This window comes from Scophthalmus maximus, chromosome 3 (genome assembly GCF_022379125.1).
Source record: "Scophthalmus maximus strain ysfricsl-2021 chromosome 3, ASM2237912v1, whole genome shotgun sequence".
Classification (NCBI taxonomy): Eukaryota; Metazoa; Chordata; class Actinopteri; order Pleuronectiformes; family Scophthalmidae; genus Scophthalmus; species Scophthalmus maximus.
Window position 1 is genome coordinate 1,976,592 of NC_061517.1, and position 13,481 is coordinate 1,990,072.

The 13,481-nt window shown below is 44.8% G+C and overlaps 1 protein-coding gene across 8 annotated transcripts in view; it reads right to left on the minus strand.

Moving 5' to 3' along the window:
• Positions 1 to 13,481, minus strand: part of LOC118316995 (ankyrin repeat and SAM domain-containing protein 1A-like) — a 57,396-nt gene that overhangs the window by 36,828 nt on the left and 7,087 nt on the right. For 5 of the 8 annotated variants that reach the window (XM_035645380.2, XM_035645379.2, XM_047330666.1 and 2 more), the window contains exons 2-4: positions 7,194 to 7,274; positions 6,743 to 6,899; positions 5,737 to 5,799 (exon numbers count right to left, since the gene is read on the minus strand). In XM_035645380.2, the coding sequence (XP_035501273.2) occupies positions 5,737 to 5,799; positions 6,743 to 6,899; positions 7,194 to 7,274 (301 nt within the window). Of the gene's footprint in view, positions 1 to 5,736; positions 5,800 to 6,742; positions 6,900 to 7,193; positions 7,275 to 7,366; positions 7,417 to 13,481 lie in introns of those variants that run through there. The other 3 variants (XM_035645383.2, XM_035645386.2, XM_035645384.2) reach the window with 2 other exon arrangements.

Genomic DNA, 13,481 nt, shown 5'->3' on the forward strand with positions numbered 1-13,481 from the left:
CACACACACACACACACACACACACACACACACACACACACACACACACACACACACACACACACACACACACACACACACACACACACACACACACACACACACACTCTCTTTTATTTGTTCAGATGGTGACGATGACATCAGCATGACTCACGTGCTCAGATGTGCAGGACGGTCGTCTTAAAAACGTTAAATCTGGCAGAAATGTGATTTACACACAAAAGCCCTCCAAAGCAACTGACTCCACAGATTAAAACTTAAATATATGACTTCTCACAGTATTAAACAGGAGTGTGACACAACAACCGGGGTCACTCGGTGCTTGTGATGGCGTTAAACGAAGTGTCGCTCTGCGTCCGTGTTGGTGGTCGGAGCTCTGAGCTTCTGTAGCGCCGAGTGTCAGGCAGCATCGGATCACATTAAAACATGGCTGACCAGCCACTTGACTCACAGACGGGAAACAAGTGGCCGCGTGACACTATGCTCCTCTGACGAAGGAATGTGAGGCGTCGCACTGAGGTTGAATCATCAAACACCCTCCGACCACTTGTGTCTCCACTCGGGGGTTTAATCTTTTAATATAATCAATTCGCCATGGTGGTTATGAAAGTCACAGTGACGGACATGGAGCATCTTTAACTGTCAGAGCTCCAGAGGCCCGAGTGTGGAGCAGTGTGCCCAGGGGTCAGAGCTCTCTGGTGGGATACATGTGGCGCGAGGGGTCGGCTGGAGCTCCAGAGGCCCGAGTGTGGAGCAGCGTGCCCAGGGGTCAGAGCTCTCTGGTGGGATACATGTGGCGCGAGGGGTCGGCTGGAGCTCCAGAGGCCCGAGTGTGGAGCAGTGTGCCCAGGGGTCAGAGCTCTCTGGTGGGATACATGTGGCGCGAGGGGTCGGCTGGAGCTCCAGAGGCCCCACGTTCTGCCTTGCACCGCCGCTCGGTGACATTCAGCAAATATTTGTTCAGATTTTTTTTTCTTCAAAAAAAATAAGGCACAGGGAAAATCCTGCTTATGATAATGAAGCAACAACTTAAAAGGAGCTGTATTATTTAATATCCACATGAGAGACTATGAGTCATGAAAGTTAAAACAAGAAAGGGGAACAGAAATGGATGGCCTGATTTCTTTTAAAAGATAAGATAATAACATGATCCCGTTTCAAAATATTGTTATGTAACAACTATGTGCGACACTTTTATATTCTTACATAAGAAGGTCAGTGGTTAGTTCCAGCATGAAAAGCCAGACCGGGATCAGGATCAGGATCAGGATCGGGACTAGTACCAACAACACTGAGCTCTGAAGGTGATCAGACAAAATGGCACCAACGACTCTGAGGCCTCGCTGGGAAAAGAAATAAGATAATAATAATAATTCCTGCGACGCGGGCCGAGACTTCCTGGACAGACGATCCGGTCATTACTGACAAGCAAAACCCTCGTCCTGATTTGGACCTCGTCTGACAAGAGGAGATTATGGTGTCTCTCTGCTGCTTGATTGAGAAAAACTCTGCCTTGAACCAGGAGCATCTGGAGATCACACACAGAATATTCTGACGGGAGGAAACGAGGAGCACGGCGACACAGAGAGAGAGAGAGAGAGCGATCATGAGGATGCTGTGATCCTCACAAACGGGGGGCCGGGAGACGGTAACGCGGTTTGACTGGCGACCTCCGTCACGTGACGCGCTGGGCCGGCAGCGGTTACGTCATCCTCGCCCCTGGTGGTGGTGGTGGGCTGAGCAGCTGCTGCAGCTGGTGAGCCGCGGGTCTTCCCTGCCCACACTCACAATCTGAAACACCACTGGTTTTGTAGGCCTGGTCACGATAACTACTTTTTGTTGCATGATATATTGTCCGAGAAAGGATCGCGATAAACAACATTATCGTACTCATGAGACCAATTTTCAATACTGAATCATGTGAGCTTGGTCGTTGCGTGTGCAAGTCCTTCACTATTTGAGAAATCTTATCCAACATTTTAGAAAAATACCAAGAAATCCATATTTTCTGACATTTTGTAGATCAAACCAGTGATTTGTGGTTCGGAGGACAGAGGCAGCGAGACTTTGCTGGACTGTAATTGACGTTCATTCTTATGTCTCCCATTTTCAATTTGAGAGCGCTTTACAAATATTTGGATGATTATTTTAATTTATGTTCCAGTGAATGTGAACAAATCTCGACTTTAAGATTTAGCATTCACATTTACTATATTTACTACATTGTTTATGAACGCACACTGTTGTTGGTGTAAAAAGGAAAGTGTTATTATACGGATGAATACATATTTTATATTATTACCAAGAGCCCGGCCAATATGGATTTTTGTGGGGCCGATGCCCATATCGATATCAGGGAGTACAAGATTTCGGATACTGATACATCTGTCAATGATTCCTAAGATGTCCTTATCGAACCTTTATGATAAAGAAATATGACCGAGGCTTGAGATTTAAGTTTAACCATCATTATCATAAATAACTATAAATAAAAGGGAAAACAAAAATACAACCAAATATATAGAGGGGGGGTCATGATGGGATGTTGAGGGAAGAGCTGGACACTGGAGTGACACACCGAGGGGAACGTGAGCAAGCTGCTGGCACAATTTGTCCGGGGCAGCGAACGGTTCACGATGCCGATGGCGTCGGAGCGCCTGAAAACATCTGAGCCCGGTGAGACGATCTCATCTCAACACATATTGTATGAGACATGTGACCTATATACAGTAGACGGATGAGTGGGCGGGAGGTAGCGTGAAGTGAGTCAGGGCGGACCGGCGTCTTGTTATGGAGCAATAAACAGAAAATAGGGTAATTAGCAAAAATTGGGTCAAAACAAAGAAACTAAATTTCATTAAAACATTATTTTTTCTCAAATCGACTTTCGTACATTAATGGAAGTGTTGCTTAATGTTTAACTGTGAAGGTTTATTTTTGATGATAATCATTTGAAAATGCTTCATCGTTCCTTAAAAACAAACATTAAAACTAATGATTATTTTCATAAAAAGACTATTGTCTTGATTCCTTGACAATTTTTTAAATGTCTTTTTTTCCCGTCTGACAAACAAACAGTTCAAAACCCAAAGTTATTCGTTTTACAATAACTCAAAACAGTGAAAAGGCAGAAAATCCTCACAATTGTGCATATGGAACCGATTCTGCTCGTTGATAATTGATAAAAAACAGTTGTCAATTCATAATTCTTTTTAACGTTCTCCGATTCCAGTTATTCAAATGTAAAAGGATTTGATGCTTTCCTCGTCTTGTGCTATACAGAAAATGATAATTTCCTGGTTGTGAACTGCTGGTGGGACGAAAACAAGCGAATCGATTTGATGACATTAATAATTTACTGATGTGTTTTTCACCATCTTCTGATAATTTTATAGTCTGACAGATCAATTAAATAATCCGGAATGAAAATAATCATTATTTGCAGTTAAACTAATTATCGAAATAATTTTAGCACTTAATTTTCTGTTGATCAGGATTTATTCTCAGAGTTTTTACAGCTGGGACAGAACTGAATCAGTCTTCAGACATCGAGGTCGGATCACGTGGTTAAATCTCCGTCAATGAGGCGTTTGAAACATCATCGAAGTTCACCGACCGACCGGCCGATGACAGAATCGCCGAGAGACAAACAACCAGAGAGACAAAGAACCAGTCTGACCCACTTCCTGGACCAAGACCAGAGAGAGAGAGAGAGAACTGAACCCGGAGTCCCGACTGAAGCCTTGACACACAACACAAACACCCCATCTCTCCTCTGGGTGAACTCACCACCAATAAGCCGTGACACTGTTACTATGACAACGTCCCACCTCTCTCCTCTGTTTAGCGACGCAGGATCAGAGGCAGGAGGAGGAGGAGCTAATTCACCCGTTTCCACACAGACAAGCATAAAGCATGGACGTCTGTGTGATGCTGATGAGAGGAGACTGGTTTCCTCCTGGAGAGAGACGAGAGGGAGGGCAAGAGGCGCCACGCCCCCTCAGTCACATGACGCCATCAACCACGACCCAGAGTCGTCCTCGTTTTTCATTTATTCATAACACATAACATCAATTATTCACCAAACCATCCCCTGACTAGTGTTTGCATTACACGCTCATTCATCAACTCTACAAACCACACGACTCAGTGTGAACTCTCCATCAAATAGACTAAATGGATTATAAAAAAAAAAGAGAGTAAGACAAATTCCCACTCTGATATATTAAAAAGGAAGTGAGTGAGTGAGTGAGTGAGTGAGTGAGTGAGACTTGGCTTCTGAACACAGAGCGGATTTGTCCAGGAGACGTGTGACAACGATCAAAAAAACAGTGTGCAGCTTTATGCATCAGGCCCGGGAACGTGTCCAGCTCTGCCGCCAGAAAATACAGACACCCACCCACCCACCCACCCACACACACACACACACACACACACACACACACACACACACACACACACACACACACACACACACACACACACACACACACACACACACACACACACACACACACACACACACACACACACACACACACACACACACACACACACACAGCGAGTGTGACTCGTCGTCTGTCACGTCGATCAGTTTTTGGCCTGAAAAGAAATTTACTTTATTTCTTCACACATTTTTTTCCCCCCTCTTCAATCTTATTATTCTTATATATTATTTATATATACATTTTCATCTTTAAAATTATGACATTACTTCAAATAGTATGTATATATTGCTTTATATTTGTATAGTTGTGCAGTTCTTATATATTTTTCATATTTGTGTGTGTTGTGTTGTTGTGTGATTGATAACCTGCTGCTGTAACACCGGAAAGTCCAAGTTTGGGATCTATAAAGTTCATCCATCCATAAATCCATCCATCCATCCATCCAGCCATCCATCTATCCATCCATCCATCCATCCATCCATCTATCTATCTATCCATCCATCCATCCATCTATCTATATATCCATCCATCCATCTATCTATCTATCTATCTATCTATCTATCTATCCATCCATCCATCTATATATCCATCCATCCATGTAGTTGATTAATTTATTACTTAATCTGTAGAAAATGAACAGATAGAAAATGAACAGATTGTGTAGTGGTGACTGACTTCCTGTAAACGCCTCCGTCTTTCAAACTTTAACTGTTTAATTTGTGGGATTTTTTAGAACTGTCTGTGATGTGTTTTGTAGCTTAAATTGACAGAGTGGGTTTGAACTGGTCGGTGTTCAGCTGCCCGGTGCCAAAAACTGCACATGACACCCGTTCTCAAAATCATCATCGAGAGGAAAAAAGCTCCCACAGAGAAACTACAGGGAGCCGGAGGGGACATGGGAGGCATTTCACTAAAAAAATGTCTAAAAGGGCAATTCCGTCCAAAAAGGCTTAGTTCATTCCTGAACCCCTGCTGGGGAGAAAAAAAGATTAACATCTGTGGTGGAGGTTCGTGCTGTAACGCAGAGTCACTCGTGTCAAACGCAACAGTTTGGAGATCATGAGCGAAACGCGAGGACAGAGATGTGGTGATACAGGCCGAGAGACGAGAACGAGAAACGATGGGAGCGTCTCTGCAGCAGCAGCAGCAACAAACCAAACCCAAGCACACGAAGCCAACAGCAACAACACAGCAGCAGGAAAAAGAGCGAAGAAGAAGAAGAAGAAGAAGAAGAAGAAGAGCGTTGGAGAGGAGACATGGTGTCGGCAGCACCGCGTCGTGTACACACCTTGGCGTTAATATAGGGGTCAAAGGGCCCACAGCGTTTGAACTCTTTATGCTCTACAGAGCTCTGGGAGAGGGAGAAAGAGAAGATAGCGCCGGTTGCTCTGGTTCAGACAAGCAATGATGATCACAAATGAGAGAAACTAAAATTTAAAAAACAAAAAACAGATCAGATTTGAGTTAATGAACAATCAGACGTCATGTGGAGGAAGAGAGAAATGACACAAAATGAGACTGTTTTGATCGAATTCATATTTTGTTATATATCTAGAGCGGCAACAGTTTATCGATTAGTAATCACCAACTCTTTTGATAATCCATTAATCGGTTCAAGTAGTTTTTAGGGGGAAAAAATCTAAATTATCAGATTTGAGCTTAAACTTTGAATATTTTCTGGTTTCTTTGCTCCTCTGTGACAGTAAACTGAATATCATTGGTGTGTGGAACAAACAAAGCATCATGTTGGAGTTTTGGAAAAACACGATTGACATTTTTCACCATTTTATGAACCAAACAACTAATCGAATAATAATCAATTATAAAAAATTAACGTTAGTTGCAGCCCTATATATATATATCTATTGATAAATTTCTGATTCTCATAATTGTGGTCATATCTCCTTGACCCACGCAGGACAGGAAGCAACCAAATGAAAAATATACATGTGCAATACATATGAGTAAAAAAAATGTTAACATGGTTTAGAGCGAACAAGCACAAAAAAGGTCACGATGCACCGAGCTTCCTATTCACACATTCATCATGCCATGCGGAATTAGAATTCTACAGTTGCTGACTAAACCTTGCAGAAGTGTAATAACGAAACTACAAGAGGTCCACGAATAATTCTTACTTAAAAAAAAAAAGGGAAGAAGAAACTACCACAATGTCAAGACGTGTCGTCTAAGACTCGGAACAAAAACACTTCAGTACCGACGTCGTGATGTTGTCAAACCAGGACACACACACACACACACACACACACACACACACACACACACACACAGACCTGCTCGTTGAGTTTGGGGTGCGACGGCCCTTGGTGGACGAGCAGTTGGACGATGTGCTCGTCTCCCTTCCACGCCGCCAGGTGCAGCGGGTAGCAGCCCTTGTTGTCGGCGATGTTGGTCAAGGCCTCGTTTCGCAGCAGCGCCTCCACCACCTCGCTGCGGGGGGTCAGAGAACACACACACACACACACACACACACACACACACGGTCTTAACAAACAGTCCAATCGATCACTTCAGCCTCCCAGCGGGACGATTGTCTCGTCTCTCATTTAACGCAGAGCAGAAAGAGAGAAGCGGTGAAAAGGCCTGCAGCACCGGACACTTCTCCCAGTTCCCACAGTCAGGGGGTGTCGCACCAAATCCTGGGCCCCATACATAAGCAGTGTATATGCCCCCCTCCCCAGTGCTACGCCCGTGCCCACAGTCGGTTACTGGTCACAGATCTACCTGTGTCCGTTGAGGGCGGCGTGGTGCAGGGGGCTGTATCCAGTGCTGTCCACACAGTTCACATTGGGGCCTCTCCAGATACTGTATAGAGAAGAGAAGATTGATATGTCACTACCATAACACAGACACACACAAACGCACACACACAGCCTCTCCCTGTGTAAAGTCTCTACCTGTGGGTGCGACTGATCTCTATCTCAGCACCTCGTTCACATGACAGGAGCACGAGAGCGTGAGGTCAGCGGCAGGAAAACAAGGAAGGACATAATAAAAAACCCAGACACCGACGGAGAAGCGGCTACATTTGCTCTAGATTACTGTAAGTGAAGACGCCCGTGGGGCCGAGCGCTGAATGAGAATGAGCTTCTTCTTTTTTTTTATGCAGCGTTAAAAAACAAACCAACAACAAACGAGGCGATTGAGACCGAGCCAGCGTCCGGAGGGGTGAAGAGTTGGCTCTCTGAACTCGGGCCCGACATCTCCGATTGGCTCGTTTTTGTTTTTCTCCCTTTAATTCGCAAAACAGCGGCGCTGCGGCGAAGGACGGAGGAGAGCGGCGATATGGAGAGGAAGAGGAAGGGAGGAGGGGGAGGTTGGTAGAAGAGAGATGGAACGATGAGTAATTTAAGAAGCCGAAGGATGAGAGGCTCTTTCTGAAAGACCTCGACACGTCCCTGAATAAATCATGTGACAGGGAAATCCCTCTCTGAGACCGGAGTCAACAGAAAAATCTTTTTACTTTTTAAAAACCCAACATTTACTTAGCTTTTGATATATTATATATTCTTTTAATATATATATATATATATATATATAAATATAAATATATATATCTGTTTAAACCGACAGAAGCTCGTGATTTATTTGGCAGCTTCATAAATTATTTCCAGCTTAAGATTATTTTTATTTATGCAAGAAAAGCCAGAAGTAAGTGTGTGAATGAAGCATTTGGAGAGAGAGAAGAAGAAGAGGATGATGAAGAGGGGGAGGAGGAGGAGGAGGAGCATCACAGGCTGTTAGCTGGAGAGAACAAAACTAATTAAATTCACTCTCAGACAGACAAGAGTATGAATTGATCCGTGATCTAATCGCAGTGGAAGGTGCGGCAGCAGCAGCAGCAGCAGCCTCACTGTTAACTCTGCGGCGGCTTTTGCATTTTGTCGCAAGCGAGCGGTGGTTTTATCCCCCAGAAATAATACATCTCCTCCTCCGTTATCGGCTCTGAGCGCAGCGCCGCAATTACACAGTCTGAGCCGTCTCATTAAATGAGTATCCTGCAGCCTGCGGAACAATGAGGGGGGGGCACGATGCCCTACTGCTCGTCATCACCCCCGGCTCTCGTCCGACCGACCGAGGGGCAAGATGCCACGAAGACGTGAGACGTCAGGAGGAAACGGCTCGAGTGGGGAAAGATGTGAAACAGTGTGCGAGCTATATATATAATCACGTCAGAAGGCATCACACACACGCTTCCAGTCCAAGACCCCATATTTTCCTCCCGCACCAGTGGCCAAATGTGTAGAGCGACCGTGAAACATGAACATGGAGAAGAGGGGGAAAAACCGGAGACAGAGACAGACCTTTTCGTTTCGCCGTCCTAGATAAAAAAAAAAGAAAGAAAAAAGGAGTTACGTAACGGCTTACAGCACATACGCAAATTAACATAAACACGAGCAGAGCCGTGGGTTCGAGGCCGTACAGTGACGGTCATCAGAGTGATGCGAGGAGGCGAGCACACGGGACCGGGGCCGCGTGATTGACAGGGTCATGATTTTAATCGCAGCGATTGATCACATCACGCAAGTGAGCTTTTTATATTAATGTGTATTTACAGGTTTGTCTATTCAATCAGTCGTGGAGTTTGGAGAAAAATATAGAATGAGGGGCGGCAACGAATTCTTATTTTCACCATCGAAGAAGCTGTCGATCGGTTGTTTGGTCCAGAAAATGCCATGAAATCGTGAAAAATACACCAAGATGAAGCAAAAAAAGAAAAGGAAACCGGGAAAGAAACCAGAACATATTCACATGTAAGAAGCTTTTTTTTCTTCCATTAAAAAAACTACTTGAACAGATTCATCGATTATCAATATAGTCGGCGATTAATTTAGCAGTCGATTACAAATCGATGAACTTGTTGCAGCCGGAATAAAATGGGAAAAGCTGGAGCGACTCAGCAGTTATGACTCTGATGATGTGACAGAAGACAAACACTCAGTGTCACGTCCGACACGTGACCAATGAAAACCCACAGCGGCAGCGTAACGCACCACAAACCAAACCACCAGCTCTGTGGCGTTTCCCATAACGCGGCACTGATCAGAGGAACATGTCTGTTACTTAATTATAATAATAATAAATCTGTCAGTGTACATTTCTCTCCCCCTGTCATAGTGTTCAAACTGTGGCAGCAGCTTGGAGAGAGAAACGTGTGACGTCCTCGCAGCAGTTTTGGCGGCGCGGCGCTCGAGGGGCCATGAGTCACAGTGGAGCTGCACAATCCACTTCATCCTCTTACACCACGGCTCACGACCGACCTATCAGGGGGCCCGGGCTTAGAGACCCGGAGCAGGGGTTGATTTGGTTTGGGAGGGGGGGGGGGGCCACATTCATGGGAACTGACTGTGGAATTCCTGTTTTGAAAGGCGGAGCTAATCCTTAATTTCCCTGAGGGAATATATTTTAGCAGGATGAAGCTGCAGCAGGAAGGATAATGACATTCTCCCTCTTTTTTTTAAGACATCATCAACATGAGTTTTGCTCATACAGATGACACACACACACACACACACACACACACACACACACACACACACACACACACACACACACACACACACACACACACACACACACACACACACACACACACACACACACACACACACACACACACACTCTCTTTTATTTGTGACCATGGTCACCATCTGAACACTCTCCGTGTTCAGATGGTGACGATGACATCAGCATGACTCACGTGCTCAGATGTGCAGGTCGGTCGTCTTAAAAACGTTAAATCTGGACAGCACTGTTATTTTATACAGATGGTCATTTACAAAAAAATAAGTAGGTTTGAACATTAATCTCCATTAATGTTCAGATGTTTTTTTTTTCTCTTGTTATGTTTTTTAGCTTTGATTCAAACAGAGCTGCAACAGTTAATCGATTAATCGATTAGTAATAGACTACTAAATTAATCGCCAACTTTGAATAATCGATTAATCAAGTTTTTATGAACAAAAAGGTCAAAATTCTCTGATTTCAGCTTCTTAAATATGAATATTTTTCTCATAAAATTCTCAAACCCTCAAGATGATGTTTGGTTTTGTCCACAAACCAAAGAAATTCAGTTAACTGTCATAGAGGAGAAAAGAAACTACCGGTTAATCGATTATCAAAATAGTTGTTAGCTGCTGCAGCTCTAGTCATGATGTGTGACAACTTGTTTACTCACGGAGCCCTCAGGGAGAATTTAGTCATAGGTTTAAGCAAATGAGAAAGAGAGAAAATAAAAACCCAGTCGAGTGGGAATCCGGTGTCAAATAAACAGATTTGTCCTGCAGCCCATTAGCGGTGCGACCACACTGTCAGGGGGATTTACTCTCGCCCCCCCGGGGCAGCGGGCCCAGCACTGGCTGGCACGCGTCGGCCACCGTGAGGGGAAATTGGGCCTAATTATGCAAACGGCTGGCGGCTGCTGAAAACCAGATGCCCCTGCTGCGACCTGAGCATCTGCTCCAGCACCAGTACCAGAACCTGGGAGAGTCCTCCAGGCCGACTGAAGAAGAAGAAGAAGAAGAAGAGCAATCTCACTGACTCAACGAACCTACGACAGAAATAGAGCAGAGCTCACACTCGTCACGAAGGTCGTTCCAGAGCAGATTGAAGGATGAGGTGTGAAGCAGTTTTACAAGTTCCACAGCTAAAGGAACAGATCTGGCGACAAAGCTGAAATCCAGGACACACCTACTGTACGACAGGACGTACCACGTAACATGTCTCATCGCTGATCATGGACAGCAGTTGATGCTCATAATCAGGGCCTTAATTAACTAGTAATCACCAGCCAACGTGGCTAGTAGATTTTTAAAGTTACTAGCCAATCAGATTTTCCACTAGCCACCTATTTCCCAGGGAAAATAAAGCAGATTATGAGACGCCACTGAAGACTTCCAGCATCCATGTTCTTTAAATTGTTTTTATTCACGTTGATGGCAGATATACATTAAAATGGTAAAGATATGTATATTGTATTAGTTTCTTGGTCAAATACGAGCCGCTCACGACCCGACGGCCATTTAGAATTAAAAGTCCTCCTTCATCTTCACCCTCCCGTGTGTCTGCAGCCTTCCTCTTTTGCTCTTCTGGTATTTTAACTCCCGAAAAGTATCTCCGCATAACTAACGTTAACTTTACTACTTAATGTTTCAGCTCCTTTGTTCCGTTCGTCTTCTCTGTTTCGGCGTAGCTGTTTTTCAACATGGCTGCCCAAATATACACTACCAACATAATTTCAGAGGCACAGAAACAGTTGAGACTAAAACGGGACAGAAATGATTGAAATGATCGAGGCTCGTTTGCCCATTCAGTCTGAACCAAACCTGATTGAGTTTTCATGGCCGACGGGACGTGCACCATAATGAGCTTTTCACACAGCAGCTGTGATGCAGCAGGAGGTGTGAACCAACAAGTCGGTGATGTGATGTGGAAACGGGCCAATGAGCTGCAGCTGAGTCAAGACGACGGGCAGGAAAAAAACACTAGTGGCAGGATGAATATAGAGAAGGGAGAGAGAAGAGAGAACGCACACTCAGTCACATCCTGTCTCCCGACAGGCTGGAGTTTCCCAGGATTTCACACCGACATCACCGCCGAGCCGATTCTCAGCTTCCACGAAGATCTTGCCAAAGTCCTTACGCTGACATCTATCTTCTGATCTTTGTTTGCATAGGTGAAGATTTTGTTGAAGGCTTTTGTTCAGAATAGTGATTCTTTAACTCGGGGTAGGGCTGGGCGCTAAAGCGTTAAGATAACTATTGCAAAATAACTTTTCCTCGATAGAAATTCAAGACACGTCGATAGAACCAGTTCCATCCATGTTTTGGCAGACAACACGAAACAGCCAATGATAATGAGAATAGCGCCCGTGCCGAACCAATCGCGTGGCTGGAATAGAGTTACAGCCACGTCAAGTCAGGTTGACGCACACATCACAGAGTGTAGGAGAAGCAGCTCACACTCCGTCAGGAGTGAGAGAGAGGTAAAGGAGAAAATGACGACAGGAAACGTTAACTCGAGCGACAGCGCTACCCACAAAGACGTCCCCACGGACACGGCCCAAGGCTGAAAAGAGGAGGACATGGTTTTAAAGTCAAAATTCATTTTTTTCACAACCTTTAAGCTTGACAGAAAAAGTGATTTGACTTATATCGATATCGATCAATATGAAAAACATTACCGTGTTAAGATTTTATTCCACATCGCCCAGGCCTAACACGGGGCACAATTTTTAAAGCTTGTTGTTGCGTGTTTGCGACGAGAAGCTGCATGTGTAAATATAAAAACAACTGGTGTTGAGCCCCAGAGCACGCTCCTTTTATACGGTTTTGCAGAAACAGCAAAGCAAAGGGGAAATCTATCTCGGCCAGATTAGTTTTCTGCGCGAACACACTGGGGGACGGTGTCGTTACCCGGGCTCCTCCAAGTGCAACGTGTTTGAAGTCTGGAGGTGGAGTGGAGGTGGGCTCGGGGACCAGCAGGAGGTGAGAGAAGACGCCGAGTCAGACCGAGGCGTCTGGGTCGGGGGGCTGCTGACGCAGGACGGGGGAGGCTGAGGCCCCGGTGTCTCCGGTCGCTGGGCTTCATGGTTGAGGTCGTGTTCTTAAGGCCACAACTGGCTAAGAGATCGAAACGTGATTGGTTATTCACTTCTTCTTCTTCTTCATCGTAGTTATTAACGACGGCTGACAACCGGCGTAACAGGAGCATTATCGTCTCCGTCTGCTCCAGATGTTTTCCCTTTGTCCTCTGACAGTGGCGGATAATAAAATGTGGTGGAAGCTGTAGTGACTTTTTTTATTGTAGAGGTTATTTGTTTCTTAAAAGCAATATATTGTTCGTTTGATGTTAAATGTAGTGTACAACGCCAACGAACCCTAACCACAACCACAACCACAACCCAAAAAACTGGACCATCGTCGTCTCAACCATCTCTGAATCTGATCCTGGAACTCACCAAACCTGAAAATCTAAATAAGGACTTTTAAACCAAAATGCGACTCAACTAAA